The sequence below is a fragment of the Mirounga leonina genome, unplaced genomic scaffold, assembly GCF_011800145.1.
Source record: "Mirounga leonina isolate KUSES-001 unplaced genomic scaffold, KU_Mleo_1.0 Mir_151, whole genome shotgun sequence".
In the NCBI taxonomy this organism is placed as follows: domain Eukaryota; kingdom Metazoa; phylum Chordata; class Mammalia; order Carnivora; family Phocidae; genus Mirounga; species Mirounga leonina.
The window spans coordinates 83,099,913-83,123,935 of record NW_023270377.1 but is presented as its reverse complement, the minus strand read 5'-3'; the positions used below and the strand labels follow the sequence as shown (position 1 = coordinate 83,123,935).

Sequence of the window (24,023 nt, the reverse complement as noted above, 5' to 3'; positions counted from 1 at the left end):
AGTCCTGCATCAGGCTCCTCGCTCAGCGGGGATCCTGCTTCTCCTTCTCCCACTGTCCCTCTCCCCACTTATTCTCTCTCCCTCTCAAATAAATAAATAAAATCTTTAAAAAAATGTAAAAAATAATTATCAATTAATCATCCACTCTATTAGATAAAAGCCATGTTCACAAATCTCTTTGAGATTAGTTCCTTCTTTATCTTAGGCTTCCTGTGACATTGCTGAGGAACAACAGCTTTAAAAGTCTCAGAAATATTGTCTATGGATGAGAATTTTCTTAATATGTGCCCCTTCTGGGTCTTCGCCTCCTCTACCTCTCAGACCCTAACCCATTCCTTCACTGCTTTTGCAGTCATTCCTGTCTTTCTTAAGTGTCTTCTTGGCCACCATCATCAATGGATACAGTCCATATATAGAAGGACTTCCTTTTTCTGGCACTTCTGGAGATTTGTCACCATTAGCTATCCTGGCCCCACTTTTCATTTCTTCACTACCACTTACTTGTGTTGCCTCTTTCTGTAAGGATTACCGATTACCAAGAGGCCTTGCCAGTCTCAGTTGCCTTAATCAGCCCTTACACAATTTGAAATCTGTCTCCTGATTTCCCTGGAAATGCAAGTCATAGGTTTCATTATTATTGTTTTCCTTTTTGTGGAGTTTCTAAGAGAGGAGGGAAGTTTCAGATTTAACCACCAGCATGTCTCTACGAGATTTAGAACTGTTTTACTTTTTTATTTATTATTTTTTAAAGATTTTATTTATTTATTTATTTATTTGTCAGAGAGAGAGAGGGAGAGTGTAAGCACAAGTGGGGGAGCGGGAGAGGGAGAAGCAGATTCCCCCGCTCAGCAGGGAGCCCAATGAGGGACTGGATCCTAGGACCCTGGATTCATGACCTGAGCCGAAGGCAGACGCTGAGCCACCCAGGCACCCTAGAACAGATTTATTTTTAATACTCTTATATTTAAAAAAGAAGTCACCTTTAGAGGTAAATACCAGTCTGATAAGGGGTAAAATAGAACAATTTGAAATAGCCAATTTGATATTACTTTAATTTGTATGGACACAATTTATTGAGGCCACTTGGGTATCGCAAATTATAATAATATGTCAATGAGGCACCCTGTCCTTCATTTTAGTAATGAGTTCAGATGGGGGTGAAGAGTCAGAGATAAGATAAAAAAGAAAGAGGAAGAGGAGATAGTATGAGAGGAGGACACGATCTAACTTTTAGTTCATAAGATGAGTCAAAGTGACCTGAAGTCAAAGCAACTAAATTGAGAAGGCAAAGTCCAAATGGACTTCTTCATAAATATCACATTAATATTGGGAGAAAAAAAGCAGCATATTTACATTAAAAGAAGCATATGTATGTTACAAAATCCAGTATAAAAAGTTAACTAGCTTTAAGTTAAAACAGGAGATTCTTTCTGAAATTCTCTTCAACCTGACCTTTGTATATCTGGCCCTTGTCATTCAGGTTTCAACTTAAATGTCACCTGCTGAACTCTCAACCCAAAGTAGCCCGTGAATCTCCAGCGTCAGTCTATTTTATTCCTTATAGCACTTTTTACTCTCAGATGCTTCCTTATGTATTTATTTTTTTATAATCTCTTGCTCCACTCAAATTATAAACTCCCTAAGAATGGAAACCTGCGGGACTTTTCCAATGTTATTTTCTCTGCATCTGGACAGATCCTGGTGTCCAGTTGGATCACAATAACATTCCATTTATGGATGATAGAAATGACATAGAAATTTCAGACTGGGAGTGGTATGCCATGGAGGTTCCCCTTCTAGGTATCTCGTCACTCTTCTCTGATCTTCAGCATACTTACATGCAAATGGGACTATTCCAATTGGCTACTTCTAGTATTTAAGAAGCTAAAGACTTTATTATTTTTCTGTTGCATTTGATTATCTTATCAGCATTCATTAATTTTAAGAGTTTTTAAGTTGTTTGTTTTGTTTTCAGTGTGGTCTAGTCAGAGAGATAACTTTGTCTCCTCCTTTCCAAAGGTTTTCTGGTTTATTTTGTGTTTGGTTTACACCATTTCACTGGCTCTTTAATTAGCCAGGACCTTCCCAACATTATTGTGCAATAATGATGATGGTGGGTAATCTTCCTTTGTTCCTCAGTTTAATGGGACTATCTCTAGTAATTTAAAATAAGGTACAGCTGATTAATGATTTAAAAGCTATTCTATACCATGCTTAATGAGTAATAGATTGCATTTATCCAATGAATGTCTTTATAATGGTGAGTTTGATTGCTGGTACTTGTATTTGGTATTTTCACATCTATATAATTGAAATAAATGTACAATTTCCTTATTGTTATTCTTATCAGATTTTGATTTTAGGTATTTCACTTTCAAAATTGAAAGACTACCTTTTATCCTTTAGAGCCTCTAGAATAAATGACACAGAGCTGGTTTTATTCTCTGAAAATCTAAAAACAAATGCTCATTAGTTAAAATAAAATATTATGTTGGCCTAGAGCCATCTTTAGAGTTTTTTTTTTTTTTTTTTGGTAACATTTCCAATTTATTCAATGGTTACTTGCATATATAGGTTGCCTATTTAAAACTGATACGATTGAAAAATGTGTATAGTACCAGAAAATTGCCCAGTTCTTCTAATTTATCAAACTGATTAAGAATTATGCATTCTTGCCTTTTATAACCATTTTATCAAGTGATTTTGTTAGAAATAATATAGCTGGTAGGAGCACAGGTCTTGGCAAAGTCAAAGCGAGGAAGTGCTGCCTTAAAATCCATCTTTGATATGTATGGAGCTTTGTGATAATAGTAAATTAATTCCGCAGCTTCAGTAACTGCATTTGTAAAAAAAAAGGGAAATAAATAAACATTTTAGAATTTTGTTTTAAGGATTAACTGAAGTAATATACAAAACTCTAAGGATAGCATCTGCTACTGAGAGAGTATAAAATACATCCTAGCTATTTATCATTATAGTTATCATCATGATCATTTCCCTCTCTATTTTATTTGCAAGAAGTTTTTTCTGTTCTTTTATACTTCTTGAATTTATTTATAATATTATCTTCCTCTTTTATAATAAATTAATTTCTGCCTTTATCTTCACTGTTTTATTTCTTTTATTTTCCTTTAGTGTGTTTTCTTTTTCTAATTTCTTTAATTAAATGCTTGGTTTATTTTCATTTTTTTCTTGTGTAATTATAAAAATATTCCAAGGCTGTGATTTTGTCTCTGGATACCAGCTTGGCTGCATCTCATAAGAGTTAAAAGTAATATACTGATTTGTTTTCTAAATAATCTATAACTTAATTTTTATTCCTTCTTGGTCTAAATGTATTTAGAAAGATTACTGCAAATTTCCCAATAGTTAGAATTTTTACTGGTTTTGTTTGTTTCTTTAGCTTTTTATTATTATTTCTTATATTATTGCATGGTGGTCAGAGAACGTATGCTGCATAATTTATGCTTTGTAGAATATATTGAAATATTTTGTGACATTATAGATGACTATTTTTTCTACATGTTACATGAATATTATATATTTTATATTTTTTAGAGTTTATCATTAAAATATATTAATTCAACCATATTATTTTTTTTGAATAATTTATATTTTTTCTTGACTACTAGAAACATCGAAGACAGAGAACTGTGTTAAAGTTGTTAAAAAAACAAAATCTAATGGATTAATTTGAAGATCTAATTGGTTTTATTAAGTGATTCATGAATCAGGGAGCATCTCATCTGGCAGGTAGAGGGGAAACTCCTGGGAGTTGTACACAATGGAAAGTGCTTATAGGAGAGTGGGGCAAGAAGTTATTAGCAAAAGAAAAGATTGTTTCAGGCCAGGACACCTCTTCTGGGGAGAAGGAATCAGGAGGGTTTCTTTTTTTTTTTAAAGATTTTATTTATTTGCGAGAGAGAGAATGAGAGACAGAGAGCATGAGAGGGAGGAGGGTCAGAGGGAGAAGCAGACTCCCTGCCGAGCAGGGAGCCCGATGTGGGACTTGATCCCGGGACTCCAGGATCATGACCTGAGCCGAAGGCAGTCGCTTAACCGACTGAGCCACCCAGGCGCCCCAGGAGGGTTTCTATCATGCAGCTAACCCCACAAGTGCTGATCAGGAAATTTAAGATTGACTGTTAAAAGGTCACATTCCTAGAATAGGTTGAAACTGTAATTAAGTCTTGATTTGCTGTCTTGGAGGGAAATGACTTCATTTTGGGCTTGCTTTTTCTTTTTTAACAAAGTCTTCTACAGAAGTTCTGTCTCTATCCATTTTTTAAATAATGTTTTTCAATACTATTTATTTAGCACAGAAAGATTTATGAAATTTTTACAACTTTATTGTAAAGTCCACATTTTCTGTATAAACAGCCTTTTGTAATCTGATTACTTTTTCCTTCAAATACATGTTGGTTTTGCACTCGTATTTTCATCCCTACAATTGAATTTATGGACAATTTTTCTTGGTAAAAATAAAAGTTATGTGAAAAGAACTGAAAGATCAAAGTCCCTCATGATATATCTAGAGCAAGGTAACTGCCCTTGTTTTTTTCTGGAGGGAAAAGTCTTTGCCTGAAGAATTTTCTCCTGACATGCAGGTGATAACATGCAACATTAGCATGGAAAAGTATGAGAAAGAAGGATTTGCTCTTGACTAGTTAAGAAATAGGCTTAACAATTCACAAATTTCTTATGGGATTAGACTTTAATACCTAATAATCACCTTTGTCAAGGAAAATGTATTCGACACTGTGGGAAGTAATTGCAATTTATGGAAATGTTTTGAACCAAAGGAAAATCAAAATACCGCTACCGAGAATGGTAATATAAAGTTGGCTCACTGTGCCGGAAGGAAGACACATCTTGACCCGTGCATCCTCTGGTCTTCCTCTCAGACAAGACTGCATGTCTGGAAGAAGTTCCCAGCTTTGGTTCATTACACTCCTACTTCATCATCCCAATTAAAACCCCTTTTCCACAACACTCTGGAAGAGAAATTGCAATTGATTCTCCAGGTAGCTTTTCCCTTTAACGCTTTATTACTATCTCTCCCTCTTTTTTTCTTTCTTACGTCTAATTGCTTATACAAATCCTTGCTTAATGCCTTCTCATTTGTTTTGTTTTTTAACGATTTATTTTGTACTTGAGAGAGAGAGCGCGAGAGCACGCACGGAAGTGGGGAGGGGCAGAGGGAGAGGGAGAGAGAGAATCTGGAGTAGACTCTGCCCTGAGCTCAGAGCCTTAGGCAGGGCTCTATCTCATGACCCTGAGATCATGACCTGAGCTGAAATAAAGAGTCGAAGCTTATCTGACTGAGCCACCCAGGTGCCCTGCTTTTTTATTTGTTTATTCTTCCTTCCCCAGTGACAGATGGTAAACTTCTAGAAGACAGGAATCTTCTTGAGTTTAGTTTGCTCTGTACTAGGCGGAGCACAGAGACATACTTCCAACTCTATCATGATGTGCCAGCCATTTCCTTTTACTAACCTTATCCATCCATACCTCTGTCTACTTTTTTTTGTTTTTTTCCTAAAAGAGCATAATAACTGATGCAAGTCCAAGTGTTAGGTAAAGAAGTGAGGTAGAAAGGTGAAAGAAGTGTTAATTTTCTTTAAAATCTTCAATTTTTGCCCACAATGATTGAAAAACTGTATTTGACAAGGCCTATGATATGAATTTAATTTGAAATGTTTTTATAAATTTGCAATGGCATAGTTAATTGGGTGAGAGGGAGTAGCAGTTAGGTTAGATGTAAGTTGCTGTATCATCTCATCAAAGGAATCTAAGTAGCCTCTCGTCTCAATCTATCCATTAATTTTCATTCACGTTTCAACCACTTCATAATCTACTGATTACTGAATGAGCTATTATCAATGCAGTCTGATATTTGGGGGCCTTAAAAAGAAAATTGTCTGGAACATGCAGTACCTGGTAGAGGTTGGAAGAAAACAATGCCGAAATACACCAGCTCCATCTCAGGACATCTCGTATCCCTGAATGGTCTGTAATTAAGGACGAGTTATGTAGGAGTGGTGCTTGTATTATGTAAACGAGGGTCCCTAATTGAATTAAGCCGTGGGGGGAGGGGAAGAAAACAAAGATCAAAGCTCAAATGACATCAGTTCCTCTTCTTGGCTGTGACATTAATGATGAAAAGATTTCTTTGTTCTTTTGCATATTCTACCACCCCACTTAAGATGAACGCACTATTGCAAAATTTGCAATTTGCCCAGAAATCCTGACTATTGTGAATGTTAAAGGAAAACTTGAACAGGTTGAGCTTTCGGAGTTTTAGAAATCTCCTCCTAATACTTCCTACGCGGAGGTTTAAGGCTGTCCACGAAAGCAGCTGATAATGCTAAGAGAAAGAAAACCCTTAAGAGTGAATACCGTTATTGGTATCCTACACAAAACTGCAGTTAGGAATAGCCTCAGGGGGCCATTTCCAGGGAAAGCCTCACCTGGTGAGGTCAGAACCTCAGGAGTTTAAAAGCAAGGGTCATGCTTCATTACAATGTGGACTGGAGGTGAGCAAACAGATCCCATCACTCTTTAGAGAAAGCTATTTCAAGACTTGCCCAAGTGCTCAGGCATAAATACACTAGCAGGAGGCCCTTTAGCAAGCATTCAGACAACTTATAGTACTATCTGAACGTGAGCCAGGCCAAACTGCTAGGGCCTGAAGTAAAAGGAAACAGTTTATAGGCTGTGGGACCTCTTACCAATCCATCTTTTTCACTGGGGAGAAAAAATGGGTCTTTTGCAGAGGTGATGAAAACCTGTATTAAAAGGTGACACAGCAGAAAAAAAAAAAGGAGACTAAGCCAATTGGTGGAGTATTTCAAAAACCAAGAAAAAAAAGCCAACATGATTTTAAAAGTATTTAAGTGGGTAAGGGAGCAAATGAGGAAAAATCATGGTATATTCTATAATTAGCAGTTCCAGGACAAATGACAATGACAGTAGAGAACATTTAGAAAACTCAAAAATTATGTTATCTTTAAGTAAACCTCTGCTTTTTTATAGCTATGTATATGAGAATGTTGATGAACCCTTTAGTATGGTATGAGATGTGATATTTGTAAAATTTTTAAACACAGCCAATTAAGTAGGGCCACAGCTAAAGCCAGTGTTCTTGGTAAGTCTAGGAAGGAGCAGTCCAGCCAAAGCACAGCTTATGAATATGATAATTGTTCTTCTGTACTGTAAATATTAGCCTATAAATGACCGTTTGCATACTCCAACTCTTTTTCTTATCCCACAAGCCCATGGGCACTTGCACATACATGCATACTTCAATATAGATCACGAAGGCTTATTATCATTGCCCATTACAGGTTGAAAAACTAGAATGCATGGTAATACACAGAGAGTACTATGTTAGTCATTTTTTGGAATGTGCCCACATAGGACATATCTTATTCTTTGGTATTAATATAAATGGTGTAAGAGGATTTGCTAGATGGTATGATGAGTGGAAAGAATGGAAATGTGTCACCCAGATCCCCCTATAAGAAGGGACTTATTGCCCTAACTTCTAGTAGACAGTCTCCATCTGTCAGCTCCTTCAGGGTCCGCCAAACTTTCTGTGGGCTGCTTCCTCCTAGACATGTTTTCCTGCCCCCCACCCCATCCCTACCTGATGACTGACTAAGGCAGGTATAAATATCCAGCCATTTCTGCCCAAGACAGAGCAACTCTGAAGGGCTATGTATTCACCAGAGCTCCCCTGAGCTTTTGACTAATGGTTTATTGGACTACTATGGCTGTTCAACTTCTCCCTCTGCCCAACCTTGCCTCTTCTTCTGACATATTCTAATTGTCAAATTCACTCTCAGTTCCTACTTCCAGAGAAACTAACCTGTCAATATGACCATAATAAGAGAGTTTCTAATAAATGTTCTGCGCATGGACCTTATTTTACAGATTAAGCAATTACAGTACAAAGTGAAGAGAACCTGCTTGGAACAAATACTGAATTACATATTAGGTGTCATGGCTGTGATTTTCTAATCACTAAATTAGTCTCTCATTCATCTAATCGTAAGACTTTCCAGGGATATTCGATAAGAATGCCAATTTTGCAAGTTGTAGTTCCATTGGTTAGTGTAAATCTTGGCTGTCCAGTGACATTATCTGTATATCAAAATTAAGCATAAGGTAGCTGATGAACTAAAACAATCGGGCATATTGAATAATTGAGATTCACCATTGAGTTTCCATCTTTTTTAAAAAGATTTCTGTCTTTTACAGTTTCAGTAAAATTATGTAACTAGAGGACATCTTGGAGTTTACGTAGTTCACCCTTTTCAACTGGTATATAAGTAGAACTTGAAACTATGATCTTAGAGTTAAATAGGAAAAGTGGACAAAATGCTTTGACTGGGCCACAAGTAGATAAATCCAAGGACAGCCAATGTATTATGTGGTACTGGGGGTCAGTATGAACCATGAAAAGTTGTAAACAATCAAGGTGTAACCATCTTCATACAAATTAGCTATATTTGTTAACTGGTTATTGACACACATTTACTTCCTTTAATATATAAAATGAGTAATGAAACTATGTGATATATCCTGCCATTTATCTTATTTTCATATGTTTCAAACTTTTAAATTGAGGAAAAAATATCCATTTAGATTATGAATGTTTATTTAGTATCTGCTGCTATGTGCCAGGCAATATTTTAGGCACTGGGGGTATAGTTGCAAGCAAACACACAAACTGTCTGACCTCATGGAGCTTATATTTCTGGTAGGGGAAATAACAATAATTAAGAAAGCAATTAAATAAGTAAATATAATCCATAAGGATATGTTATAATTCAAGTAAGCTTTAAGAATTAAGATGAAGTAGGATAAAAGGATAGTGACAACATAGGCTGCTCTATGTAAGATTGTAAAGTTGAGCTCTGGGAAGTTACCTGTGAACAGAGTGAATAAAGTAAGAAAATGGGTCATGCAAATATCTAGCACACAAGTATTCCAAGCAGAGTGTAAAAGCCCCAAGATGGGAAGGCGAGTGTTGTTGGAGTGCAACAAGGAAGCTGAAGTATGTAGGAAATCAACTCAGTGGGTTCCAGGAGATGGCTTGTGTGTGGACTTAGAAGCCATGGTAGGGATTTTGAATCTTCTCCTAAGTATAATGGCAAGGCATTGGTAGATTGAGGGCAGGGACATTATATAATCTGATTTTTCTTTTTAAAAGGATCACCAACAACTGTGTGGAGGTGCAACTGTAGGGAGCAGCAATAGAAGCAAGTAGTATGGGGACCATTGCTTATTGCAGTAGCTCATTGCTCATTACTATTGCAATGGTACAGACAAATGATTATAGTGGCTTGGTGATAGCCCTGGAGGTGATAAGTTGTTGGATTTGCTAATGATTTGGATGTGGGGTGTGAGAGAAAGAGAACAATCAATAATGTCTCTCAGGGTTTGTTTTGAGCAACTAAGTGGTTGACGTGATATTTACTGAGATAGAGGCCACTATGGCAAGAGATAAAATGGTGCCCATAAGTAAGTACTGACCTATTGCCAATGGCTCATGCACAAGATAATGAAGTTTCCAAATCTTCTCTTATCCAGTTATGGCTCTGCTTTTGGTTCTTAGTCCTTCATCATTCAGTCGGGGTTAAAACAAGCACAAAATCAGAATGTGACATGGCAGAATGCCAAATGAGGAAAAATGATCACTAGAAAGCACAAGATTGTAGGATGATGGGGAGCAAGGCTTGTGGCAGAACATTTGTGTGTGTGTGTGTGTGTGTGTTTCTTCCTGGAATGGTTACAACAAAGCAAAAGAGATGTTCTGCCCCTCTATCGGGAATATAAAAAACACAACACGAGTTCTTTAAAATTCTATAATATCCCCATTTTTTAACTGATATTTTGTTCTAAAACACAATAGGACAGAATTATGCAAATGACCTTTCTGATTGCAATTTTCATTTCTGTTTCTTAAATTATAATGCCTCACTCATGGCTATGCATTTAGTCACAAAATAGACAAATGTCAGTCACTCTCCCAATAATCCTCTTTTCCTTCAGCATTTCCTTGCTGCCTTTGGTCGAGGACTGCTTTCACTGTGACTTCATGCATGTTAGTGAAAAGGAACTTTGGTTGCAGGTATTTGAAAGATTGTGTTTACATTTAAGTTGCCTTTTAAATTTTGGTCATAGTGCTTAAAGTCTGTTTCAAGAAACGCTCATAAGGTCACAGTTATGGTTCCAACTGGATCCCCTGAGAATCTGAAGCCACACTGAACCTCATGCCAAGAGATTAATGTTTGAGATGTGGAAGTTGACTAATTCTACCACCTACCATACCAACCTTCATCCAGCCAGCAACAAATACCTAAAGCATAAAGTCTTTGTTAGTTCTGCTAAGATAAACGTGCATTTGCCTTGGGAAGGTTTTGCCAAAAGCAGAACATGTTAGTGAGAAGCCCTTACCAAATCATCCGATCATCACGCACATTGTCAATGATCATCATTAAGTTGGGGTTGGAGGTAAGGAACATTTGTGGTAAAGTGATACATTTCTTGGGCACAGGGAAGATTTCTAATCTCTTTTCCACATACCTCATAGACTCTTGTGTCTTGAGATTTTTTAATATACATGTTCAGAGACTAGTAGTGATAATAATAAAGCTAAACTTAATTGATGTCCTGCAGGAATATGTAGCTCCAACTAACTCTTACAAGGTGGCAACCAACCTCTAGAGAAAACTCCAATCCTTAATTATCATGATATAGCTACCTTGTGATTTATCTCTGAAGACATTTCAATGGGCATTGAATTTTCAATATAGGTCAATTAATGTCATGTTAATTGCTGTTATTATGTTGCCCCAATTGACCTATTTCATATTTGCAGGACTCCAGTGAGAAGGAGGAAAAGACAACCGAATAAACCATTCCTTTTAAGCTGCTGAAATGTCCCATCTTTCTGGAATTGCATTCAGAGTAAGGATTGTGCATGAAAGAGCTTCAGGAAGTTACAAAACTCCTTTACATGGGCTGTTGGATCTGTGTACAATTTCCAGCATTACCCAGAATAAATACCAGGAGACTGGTGTGGTTTATACAAGAGTTTATAGAGAAAAAAAATCCACCCACTAGCTCCCATGCTGAGGATTACAACCAGGTCCCTGCTGCCAAGTTTTGTGTTTAGGTAAAGCATGAGAAAATCTGCCATTTTTTTAAAGTCACAAAAGAGTTTCTATAGTAAGGAGTGGTAAGAAGCTGACAGCTTTTTATGCATATAAGGCAGCTGTTCCTTCTCAGGTAATATTATTAATAAACCCTAAGGTAATGTTTGCTCTGAAATATGTCTAATTGAAATAGTTTACTCTGACCCTTGGAGAATTATGAAACTGTTTTCATCATGTTCACACACAGCAAAATAATTATGAGATGCCATATGGAAAAGCCATCATGTGGTAGATGTCTTTCTGAATCTATATTTTTGAAAGATTTCCCACAGATAAATCATATAGCTAATTTACAAAGGTAGAGGTGAACAGCCCCTTTTCCACGTGGAGATTTGATGTGAAATGTTTGCAGTTCCAGAATATTAACAGGGGTGTTGACATCAGTAATTACTACAGTTAGGAGACATTTTTCACAAAGTATTATGAGAGCAATACTTGGTCATACAGGGAGAAAAAAGCGTGTGGGACTTTATACACAGCATTTGAAATATCCAGGAACCTTTAGACTCGGAGAACTGTGGGCATATTGGTGGCTGAGGTACTTTTTGCCTGTAGCATAAAATCTGCCTGGGAAGTTCCAGCAGTTTCCACTGAGATAGCACATTTGGCAAGATGAGGCTGAGCGTGGTATGTAAGGACTTTCGGGAAAACTTGTCAGCTTTCACAGGGAAAGGTCCAAGTGTTTATGGGAACTATGAAGTGGTGTTGGGTAGCTCTCAAAGGGATTTGTGGGGTCATTTGGGACAGGGATTTGAAAGCTTTGTGATTGAAGCTCTTCTGAACTTATCAAAATGGTTAAAAGTCTGGCTGTGAGTCTCATGAGAGCAGACTTTCTTGTGAAATTTCTGGTATGGTGCTTTCCTGCTGGGGTGAGAAAATCTTAGTAGGACAGACTTTCTCGCCGTATTTTAATTCTTGAGATCCATGTCCCTGTTAAACCCAGGAAATGGAGCGTCACAGGAAACTGAGCTTTACTTTAAAACTCTGGTAAGTTAAGATTCAGATTTCTCTAGAGTTTCAATTGTTTAAATTGACTTGTCCAATTTCCTGAGCATACCCCTACCACCCCCCTCACACCCCACCAAAAAAGTGGGGTGCAAGAAAGAAAAAGCATGTAAAAGATTTTTTTTAAGTGTCATTCAATTTTCCATAACATTGCCATTTGTCCAGATTTCTATTAAAGAAAAAAATGAAACACTGGTAAGTGAAGTATAGCCTGTTAACCCTGTGCGTTTCCTACCAGGCGCGGTCTCAGTAGCCTCTTTGACCCTCAGCACTGTCGGTTAGCAGAGGGATCTCCATTTCCAGTACCCGTGTTTGGATTTCAGAGCACTTGGTCACAGCTGAAACAAATGAGCCTTTTCTTCTCACAACAGCTCTTTTGAGGCAGACACTGGGATGCAGATTGTGAGGCTGGCCAGGCAGTGTCATCCTCACAATTAGCTAATATTTGGCACGTTGAGATCCCAGTTCCGTCCCCTTGGGTCCTTGCGGGAGCCTCCCATTTGTTGACAGCCTCATCTCACTTCAATTATCAGCGTTCAACTACCCTAGAACTTTCAAAGGAAAAACAAATTTACATAAAAACTCACGTATGTATATATGACTTACAAATATTATAAAGCTTTTAGGGAAATGCATGAAAGACACTTTTTCACTTCTTCAAATCGGTAGTTCTACCTTCAACAACAGAACGCGGGATTAAAAAAAAAAAAAGAGTGAAATGCAAAACTGGAAACCTGACAAAACAATGAAACTGCTGTTGTTTTCTAATATATTTTAGGTCAGATTCTCGTACTTCCCATTTTTAAACAACTGCCAAGCATTTGTTTTTATATCTCCAAGACATCTGTGTTATTGGTGAGCACTATTTCTAGCTATCGACTGTCCTAAAATAAAGGTAACATTTCTGTGTGATTTATAGTCTATCATTATTATGGTGCAGCCTCTGAATGCATGAACTGGAGATTTACTGCACACTCGTGCCTTATCCCCGCCTCATGTAATAGAGGAAAGGTAAAATGTCTTGGCTTGGTGAGGGCTCCCTTCTTCAAGCAGCTGTCTTTTTTGGTGTGGCGCTTGCAGCTTGATTAAACTCCATCGAGAAGGTCAGTGACCAAAGTTTGCCTTTAACAGTTTCCCATAACATGTATTCCTCATAGGGAGCAATGCTCAGCGCAGGTTATTTCCAGTAATATTCTCAAACCAAAAGAATGGTCTTTGCAGTAAACCAACACATTCCCACTTTCTATCCTTTATCTCACACGTAAGTGATGACAGTATTTATATTTCATCTGCAGACTGGGCCAAAAACAACTGGGTTAAGGCTGTCTCTTTTTCATAAGTGTATTATACTCTTTTTTTGACCTTTCAAGACATGGGAATCTTCGGTTTCATAAGACCTCTCAGGAAGGGAATTCCCCACCCCCATGCCTCTCTGTTTCTCATCGCTTTTCCCCCTCCACAGCCAGCTGTCCGTGGGAATAATGCACTCAGTAAACACACACACACACACACACACACACACCAATCTCAAACATATTTACTGGAAATTTAGAGTATATAGCAGAAGTATAAAGAAAAGCTTTGCTATGAGATTGAATTTCCACCTTATGTCACATGCCACAAATGTTTTTTGAAGACATGATCACTAAAATTAGCTAAGTTGCAAGAAAACGTAGTAGCTAACCCTAAATGGGTGAAACTTCAGAAATGACATTTTGACACCTAATTTGTTTTTCTAAAATAGAGCAGTGATATTTCCATGTTTTCTTACCCACTCTTATTTAATGATAGTTCCTGATTTTGGATTATGATTTATATGTGTATGGCTGATGATTATTTAGGAGTAGAAATATGAGAATATCACTAAATTGACAAAGCTCAAACCTAACGAGTACTTCTTTTACTTCCTTCAGTTGGGTACCACAGTGCTAACAAATTTTTATTTTAGATTCCATAATTTCTTTCTGGGGTCAATTGGACCACTTATTTTTCCTCCTTTTTTTCCATCTGATGAAATTTATTTGAGACCAAGGCAGCAAATGGATTATGTCCTAAAAGAGAATGTTGACTCAGGGCAATTTCTCAAGGTGTCGGTAAGTGCAACTGGCCTTTGGGTAACTCAACTTCCCATTACTCTCAGAGTGTTAAAGCAAGTACCTGAATATTGCCTCAAGGTTTCCCTGTTTAGAGCCTCACTTACTTTTGTCATCTCAGAATAAGGTACAATGCTCTTTAGTAAACTGAAACAGTCAGTCAAATCAATTTGTTCTATGGGAGTATAGTTTAAATGAATATATTCCTAGAAACTCTATTTCCCCCCACTGTGGGTTAAGAACCACAAAAAGAGCTAGAATCTGACCACTCAGACGTTAACAGCAAGTGAAAAAGAGGGCTTAGAACTAAAGGATGATGTTTGGGAGGTTAGGTCTTTCCATGGATCTCTAGATTCCAGCAAGCATCTGCCACTTAAAGAAATCCATTTAGCAATCCTACAGGGATCTCACGATGAACCCATCAAAAGTGGAATGTTTAATTCTTACCTCCCAGTTATCTCTCCACCTATCGAGTGCATCTTAATAAATGATGCCATTACTAATGCAGTTGCTCAAAACAGAAACCAAGCATACTCCTTGATGCCTCCTTTCCTCAACACCTACAATGTATATAACAGCACGTCTTCTATTCTGTCCGAATCTCTTGATCCCTACCGCTAGCACCCTAGTACCCTAATTTAAACCACCACCATCTTTCACCTGAACTACTGAGATTGCTTCAGTCAGGGTCAAATGAGGAAAACAGTCAAGTAGTTGGTAGTTGGACATTAGGAGTATAAAATCTATTATAAAGTTATTAGAAAGCTGAAAAGCCAAACAAGAATGGAATACCAGCCCCAACCTTAGCTATACCAGCAAAGCGCTTCCATCCTAGGACTGGAGGGCAAAGGAAGGAGGTGCTATTAAAAGAGCTGAGGGACCCTGGTCACCAGGAGATGAAATCACAGTGGGAGGGGCTGTTTAGAGCCCTGATTAGAATTAGAACCAAGAAATAATGGGAGGGTTGGTGTGGTGGGCTTGATTTAGCCCTTCCCTGGGCCCCAAACTCATATCATAGCATCCCATTTACCCTACCTAGCTAGAGGGAAGTTGACAAAAGCAGCCTTGAAGATGTTGTTTGCAAAAAGCTAATTCCTAAAGAGCAGAGTAAGGGTGGGGAGTGAATCTGTGAGCAAAAGTGCAAATACGTGTCAGAGTCTCACCTCTTTTGCTATGCAACATGTATTCTCCCCAACCATATATAATTTCTCCTCACACAACAACTTCATGCTTCCACCTAATACAATCCAAATACACATGGAAATGCTCCCACACCTCCCCACAAAAGGGGCACATGAAATCGCATTATTCACTCTTCACTCTTGAAGTTGAAGGTCTCCAGATGATGAAATGCTTTCTTCATCAGGTCTGGATGTGTGTGGTTCTTCAAAGTATGGCGACTTCTGAATTAAAATGCAAGTTTAAAGCATCACCAACACTCTTCATATAGATAGTAAAAAAAATAAATCCTCTTTCAGAAAGGATAAATATGAATAATTTGTTAATATATACATAACAAAAATGAACAGAGCTGGCATAGCCCTTATTTCTGTCTCCAATCATAAGAATGATTCCTTCATCCACCCTTGTATGTTCCTCTTGCCCTCAACCGGAATCTCAGTTGATCAGGCTTCTGTATCTTGTTGTTGACCCAAGACTTCTTTTCCAGAGTCTGAACACTTAGTGGTTCTGACTTTATTGGGTAATTGTGGATTTTACAACTGGGCCTGGAATTATTAAGGTAGGAAGGGTATCCCAGTGAATTCCATCATGTTTCAGCAAACTGATGCCTTGGTGGTAAGCAGGATCAATATCCCCGTCCCTTTTCTTTGGCTGATGATTAGTGGCAGGAGAAACCCAAGTTATCCAGGTATTGCTGTCAACTTATAATTCAATGGGACAATTATTGTGTCATTAATGAAAGTAGTTCTCTTTTAGAAACTAAGACCTCTAAACTTGCATAATGTGAAGTTATAGGGACAGAAGCAAAAATGATGCAAGTATAGATAATTTGGTGTAATAGTGAAAACAATAATGTCTACTTGTACTTCTTTGTTCCCAAACTCTAACGTACTGGTCGTGGGAGAAACAGCACCTAATACTGGCCCCTTGTTCAAAGTACCCAACACTACCAGGATGTGATCTCCCATATGACATCATAAGTGAATCATCAGTAAGTCATTCACTATTTTATGAGGTCAGTTTCCTTTGGGCATTGCAAAACAAATGACTTTCATGGTTGTAAACCCGCCGATGTATTTTTAGTTGTAAAAGGCACTCCAATGTGTTGTGCAATTCTATGATTATTAACAAGGGATTTCTATAAGTTCGTGGATGATAGTACTGGCAGATGTATAGAAAATCCATATACAGAATAGGTATGTGTTCTAGAGGGGATAGATGCCCCTTCAAAATTGGAGAAGTTCACTATCTTCAATCTGCTATCAGGGAGGTGTTGATCTCTTTGGGAGCGATGCTATGTCAGGTGTTAAGCATTGACCATTGGTATGTTGTGGGGATAAAGTAGAAGTAAAATCTCTGCCACTGAGCCCTCACGAAGCCTTTATTTCTGGCATGATGGTACCTTTGTACATGGACCCATTGAATAAGCACTGTAGTGTCTAGGGAAGGATGTTGTGTGATATCCATTGTATGAATTATTTTAACCCTCTGATATGAGAATGTCTTCAACAGTGGATGTCTTTCACTGAGCACTTCACATGGGATAAAAACACCCTCATGCTTTGTGTCTGTCCATACTTGGTACCTCCATCTAATTTTGCCTTAGACAGTTCACACCAGTTTTCAAGTGCTGTGCTTCTAATTCCTGGCCAGCTAGCCTAATGACCAGTGACTCCCTATGAATCACTCTATTCCTCAGGCCATTTCTCTTCCCATGCAAACTAGGTAACCAGATTTATTACCCCAAATTGTGCCCACAAGAGAGACTATCCCTTTATCATATTCTTTAAGTGGGGATTCATAGTCTTTGAGCCACTTATAAGTGGGTCTGCAGTGGAACAGCAATCCATGGCTGGCTCGTACCAGTATATCATGCAGCCCATCTGTACCCAGATCTGAGTTTTTCTTCCTCAGTCAACTGGTCATAGGAACTTCCTAATAAGTGTATTATTGTTTATGGAGTGCGTGGATTGAGAGAGGCAGAGATAGCGTGGGTACTGGAGGTAAAAATGAAATCAGTTTAATAAGTTCTTCATAGATTTTGGATACTAGCCATTTATCTGATATGTCATTTGCAAATATCTTCTCCCATTTTGTCGGTTGTGTTTTGGTTTTGTTGACTGTTTCTTTTGCTGTGCAAAAGATTTTTATCTTGATGAAGTCCCAATAGTTCATTTTTGCCCTGGCTTCCCTTGCTTTTGGTGATGTTTCTAGGAAGAAGTGGCTGCAACTGAGGTTGAAGAGGTTGCTGCCTGTGTTCTCCTTTAGGATTTTAATGGACTCCTGTCTCACATTTAGGTCTTTCAACCATTTTGAGTTTATTTTTGTGTGTGGTGTAAGGAAATGGTCCAGTTTCATTCTTCTGTATGTGGCTGTCCAATTTTCCCAACACCATTTGTTGAAGAGACTGTCTTTTTTCCATTAGACATTCTTTCCTGCTTTGTCGAAGATTAGTTGACCATAGAATTGAGGGTCCATTTCTGGGCTCTCTATTCTGTTACACTGATCTATGGGTCTGTTTTTGTGCCAGTCCCATACTGTCTTGATGATGACAGCTTTGTAATAGAGCTTGAAGTCCGGAATTGTGATGCCCCAGCTTTACTTTTCTTTGTCAACATTCCTCTGGCTATTCGGGGTCTTTTCTGGTTCCATACAAATTTTAGGATTATTTGCTCCATTTCTTTGAAAAAAGTGGATGGTATTTTGATAGGGATTGCATTAAATGGGTAGATTGCTCTAGGTAGCATTGACATCTTCACAATATTTGTTCTTCCAATCCATGAGTATTTTATAGTTTCATGAGTATTTTATAGTTTTCTGAGTACAAATTCTTTGCCTCTTTGGTTAGATTTATTCCTAGGTATCTTATGGTTTTGGGTGCAATTGTAAATGGGATCTACTCCTTAATTTCTCTTTCTTCTGTCTTGTTGTTGGTGTATAGGAATGCCACTGATTTCTGTGCATTGATTTTATATCCTGCCACTTTACTGAATTCCTGTATGAGTTCTAGCAGTTTGGGGGTGGACTCTTTTGGATTTTCCACATAAAGTATCATATCATCTGCAAAGAGTGAGAGTTTGACTTCTTCTTTGCTGATTTGGATGCCTTTTATTTCTTTCTGTTGTCTGAGTGCTGTGGCTAGTACTATGTTGAATAGCAGTGATGATATTGGACATCACTGCTGTGTTCCTGACGTTAGGGGGAAAACTCTCAGTTTTTCCCCATTGAGAATGATATTCACTGTGGGTTTTCCATAGATGGCTTTTATGATATTGAGGTATGTACCCTCAAAACCTCCATGAGTTTCCTAACCTCGCACCAGTCAGAATGGTTAAAATTAACAAGTCAGGAAACGGCAGATGTTGGCGGGGATGTGGAGAAAGGGGAACCCTCCTACACTGTTGGTGGGAATGCAAGCTGGTGCAGGCACTCTGGAAAACAGTATGGAGGTTCCTCAAAAAGTTGAAAATAGAGCTACCATATGACCCAGGAATTGAACTACTGGGTATTTAGATACAAATGTAGCGATCTGAAGGGGTTTATAGCTGCAATGTCCACAATAGCCAAACTATGGAAAGAGCCAAGATGTCCATTGACAGATGAATGGATAAAGAAGATGTGATATATATATACACAATGGAATATTAAGCAACTATCAAAAGGAATGAAATCTTGCCATTTGCAATGACGTGGATGGAACTAGAGGGTATTATGCTGAGCGGAATAAATCAATCAGAGAAAGACATGTATCATAAGATCTCACTGATATGAGGAATTCTTAATCTCAGGAAACAAACTGAGGGTTGCTGGAGTGGTGGGGGTGGGAGGGATGGGGTGGCTGGGTGATAGACATTGGGGAGGCTATGTGCTATGGTGAGTGCTGTGAATTGTGTAAGACTGTTGAATCACAGACCTGTACCTCTGAAACAAATAATACATTATATGTTAAAAAAAAAAAAAAAAGAAAAAAGAAGAAGATAGCAGGAAGGGAAGAATGAAGGGGGGAATCGGAGGGGGAGATAAACCATGAAAGACTATGGACTCTGAGAAACAAACAGGATTCTAGAGGGGAGGGGGCGTGGGAGGATGGGTCAGCCTGGTGATGGGTATTAAAGAGGGCACGTACTGCATGGAACACTGGGTGTTATAGGCAAACAATGAATCATGGAACACTACATCAAAAACTAATGATGTAATGTATGGTGATTAACATAACATAATAAAATAAAATTTAAAAATAAATAAATAAATAAAAATAAAAATAAAAATAAAATAAAATATTAGAAGTCAAATAAAACTGTTTTCATTTTTTCTTTATTTTTTGAATTTTTTATTATGTTATGTTAATCACCATACATTACATCATTAGTTTTTGATGTAGTGTTCCATGATTCATTGTTTGCGTATAACACCCAGTGCTCCATGCAGTACGTGCCCTCTTTAATACCCATCACCAGGCTGACCCATCCCCCCGCCCCTTCCCCTCTAGAACCCTCAGTTTTATTTGACTTCTTAAATGGCTGCCTCTTTAATTTGCTCTTTAGGATTATCTACTTATCTACTCTTCTCAGTCATCACATCATTACAGTGTTGGGACTTTTGGGGTAGTAATAATTTTAACACTCCACATGGGAGCTACTTACAGGGCCCCGGGGAACTGGATCAAAGTATCCTCTCTGAAACTCTCAGTAGTTCCCCATTCTGTTGACTAATAAACCTGTATCTTGTAAAGTGTTCTTTCTTTCTTCTTCTTCTTCTTCTTTTTTTTTTTTTAAGATTTATTTATTTGAGAGACAGAGAAAGAGGAGGGGTAGAGGGAGAGGGAGAAAGAATCTCAAGCAGACTCTGTGATGAGTGTGGAGCCTGACACAGGACTTGACCTCACAACCCTGAGATAATGACCAGAGCCAAAACCAAGATTTGGACACTTAACTGACTGAGCCACCCAGGTGCCCCGTGAAGTATTTCTTGAATCTGGATCTTAACCTTGAAATTGCATTGCTTTGAAGAACTCTTTCAGTAGAGATAATTATCGCCTCTACTAGTCAAAGTATGCATTGGGTAGCATCTAAGGAATCCAGTTTCTAGCAGTTCCCTTATTTTTTCCATAGTTCCAATTTATCTTAGTAATTTTCCACTGTCTCTGCCTTTACTCAAAATTTTATCTTGGGGTGGAGAATTTGCATTTTATAATTCCATAAATCATGGGAATAATTTTTTCTAATCATTTTAAAGTGATGACCCAGACCTCTTCCCTGTATGCTCCCAAAAGGCTGGCTTGAGGAAAGCTTTACTGAAGCTTTGACTTTACTGAAGGCTCTAAGGGGGACACATATCTGTCAGGATCCTTAGTGCAAGCCACAGAAATAAGCTCCAGATATTTCAAGCAGAAAATGGAGTTACTAAAGGACATTGCAGAGTTTACTGGTGGCCAGGGAACCAGGCTCCTACTTAGAACAATATCCAGAATCACACCAGAGTTCTGTCTATGAGGACATGGTGTTGTTGCCTTTCCCCTTTGCTACTGATGCTTTTGGTGCTGACTGAACACAGCTGAGAGAAATGTTGCACGTTATCATTTTGATGTGTTTTTGTTTTTCCGTAGGACCTTTACAAAATGTACATATATTTTTGTTTCTATACAAAATGGGATACATTTTTAAAGTTAGCAATACCTGGTGAATTTATTCTGGCATGCTCAGAAACTTGTTTCCTATAAAACAATTTGCCATGGAGCATAATAAATTATTATGTAAGTCTACCATAGCTTATTTAACAAATCTCATATTGCTTGTGCTGTTTAGAAGTCTTTATTATGTTACATAATGCTTTAGTGAACATCTTTGCATTTGTATTTTATACCAATTTCAGGCTATTTCTTTAGGCTAAAATTCATGGAGATTGAATTGTTGGTTCAAAAAACATGGTGGTTTTCAGGACTTTGGATTGATATTGCCTAACTGCAATTGTGAGAATTACCTTGAGAAATGGAGTGCAGACCTAAGGGCATTTTTGGGGAAACAATTTTGTTATGGAAAACAGAATAGGCTAAAAGATTCTTTATTCTTTCATTCCACTGATACTCTCTAGTGGGAATGAATGAAACATCCTAGTGTTTCACTTATCTGGATTCCAATTCCAATTCTGACCTTCCTCTCTTTTTATAAGATTGTTAGGACAATTAAATTAGATGCTGCATAAGTTGCTACTTACCATTTGCCTTGCACAAACTAAAAACTTCTTAAAAGTTAACTATTATTATTACTGTTATTATTAATCTGTTTTTTCATCCTTCTCATTATTGATAGTCGACTTTCATTGTTACAATGTTGTTTCTCTGTTGCTTTTCCAAGGACTCTTGATGTTCACATATATGCATAAGAAATTTTGAAGATAATGAGGTATAAATTCAAAATGATGTTGTTAAAATGAAACAATTGTAGGTATAAAAACAAATATTTTTCTGAACTAGATCTCACATTATCCTTAAAGCCTCTATAGAAACTAATAAAGTGGACTCTCATAAACTGAAAAAATAGCATTTGCATAGATATTCTTAGAAATATTTAGGATAAAATGTCTTTTAAATTTATCTTGACAGACATAATTTGTTGCAATTACATCACCAATTACATAATATAGATATTATATATATGTCACCTTGACTTAATAGTGACCCGAGAAGGAAATTTGTAGGTTTAGCAAATCCCTTCTAGTAACACCCTCAGAACTGAAAGCTTATCCCACTTCTTGGTGGTCTTCTGCCCATCCAAAGCTCCAGAGGACCATAAACAATATTGGTTCCTCTCCTAAACTGCTGTAAAATATATCCTGTGAGACCCAGGGGAAAATCTTTCTGAGGTTGGGCATTCCATGGAGACTCCGTGTTCCATATTTTGAAATGTAGCTAGAAGTGGAAGTGGATTTATTTCTCATGATCTCTTTGTTCATAATTAGGGTTATAAAAAGTAGAGTTCAGAATGTGAATAAAATAGGATTGAAAAGAAAAACCTTGATTTCACATATAAAATTTCTTTACCAGATGGGTGAACTGAGGTAACTTAAGATACTTAAAATTGAATAGCAAAATTAATTGAAACTATGAAATATAAAACTTCCGACACCCATGAGCTAGTTCCTTGAAAGGTTATCATGTATTGTTAATGTGTTCACACATTTAACACATATTAATGTGCTCATTATATGTAAGGCATAAGACTTATAAGAACTTGAAATTATAGATCATTTGGTGATGGTAATAATAATTCAGTAATTATTCATGACAGTAATGGTGTTAGTAACCACAAGGCAGGTTATTTAGTTTTGGGTTTTTTTTTTTTTTTCCTATTCTCTCCTGTTTCTCTTGAATTTCCTTAATCTGATGTTAGTCTCCCATATAAATATAACCTCTTTTATCCCCAAAATTACTTATGACAAATATATTTCTATTTGTTATCTAGAATTCGTTAATAATTTGGATATTGTCCTAACAATCTTGTGTTCCATTTTTCACTCTATTAGTTTTCCCTTCTTTAAAGCCATTATATATAGAACACTGTCCCTTGTGTGTTCAATTCAATATTGATATGGAATTCACAATCTTGGATAACACTTAGTTTGGTCTTGAGTCACAGTGATATAGACCTAGTCAACACGTTGACATGGGGTTAATTAGAATATTCTGCATGGTTGAGAAACCTGGTCATTTGGATTCTGGGGGTTGTTGTAGCAGAGAAACCCCAACCTTTTGTTATGGGCTCTGGAAATCATATTCTTTAATTGTATTCTGGAGAAAAGGGAAGGCAATAAGTTTTTGAGCTTCTATAATGTCAAGTCAGTTCTTCTCTTTTCTCAGTAATCCTCACAGCAGCCTTCTCTTTTATTAAGTTTCCCATTTTAAAGATGAGTGAAAAAAAGGTATAGCACTAAATGATAAAGCCAGAATTAAAATCCAGGTTTACCTTCATTTATTCAAACAACAAACATGTAGCGTATGCCTCACTGTTTTAGGCATTGGTGTAATGGAAACTGTTGGAGGTTATAGAAGAGTTACCATGGTGGGAGCTATCCCAAATTTGCTTTAGATTCTACTACAGTTGCTAAAATGTTTCAGGGGCATCCTTTGTATTCCCTGAAGATTAGAATCCTAGTGTAGTAAGTCAAATTTAATTTACAATCGAATCATGCACAAACTAAAAAGTGGCCATCAAATACACTGTGTCTAGGCTGGCATTGTCATCCATAGTGACAAGGTCTTGACGGAGTCTTGTTCAGTCTGCAACTCTGTAGGATCTGGAATATTCAATGTGAACTCAAGGTAAATACTCAGCTGGTGTGCTCCAATATGGTCACAGCCAGAGGTGGATTTTCATAAAACTAATCATGTTTAAGCTTCCAAGGTCCCAAGAGACGCCCTAGTAATGATCGTTTTATTTTCCTTTTTCTCATATTTATTTGAGAAAGGAAGGCAATTTGTATTCACTTTCTTCATGGGTATATTCCAAATTATATGAATTCT

At 37.4% G+C, this 24,023-nt stretch overlaps 1 protein-coding gene across 9 annotated transcripts in view; it reads left to right on the top strand.

The window, feature by feature from the left end:
* LOC118012471 overlaps positions 1 to 24,023 on the top strand; it is a 275,259-nt gene that overhangs the window by 51,048 nt on the left and 200,188 nt on the right. The window contains exon 1 of one of the 9 annotated variants that reach the window (XM_035008087.1): positions 11,543 to 12,212. The exons of the other annotated variants lie outside the window; for them this stretch is intronic. Within the exon in view, the coding sequence (XP_034863978.1) occupies positions 12,150 to 12,212 (63 nt within the window). The 5' untranslated portion in view covers positions 11,543 to 12,149. Of the gene's footprint in view, positions 1 to 11,542; positions 12,213 to 24,023 lie in introns of those variants that run through there. 9 annotated transcript variants of the gene reach the window in all.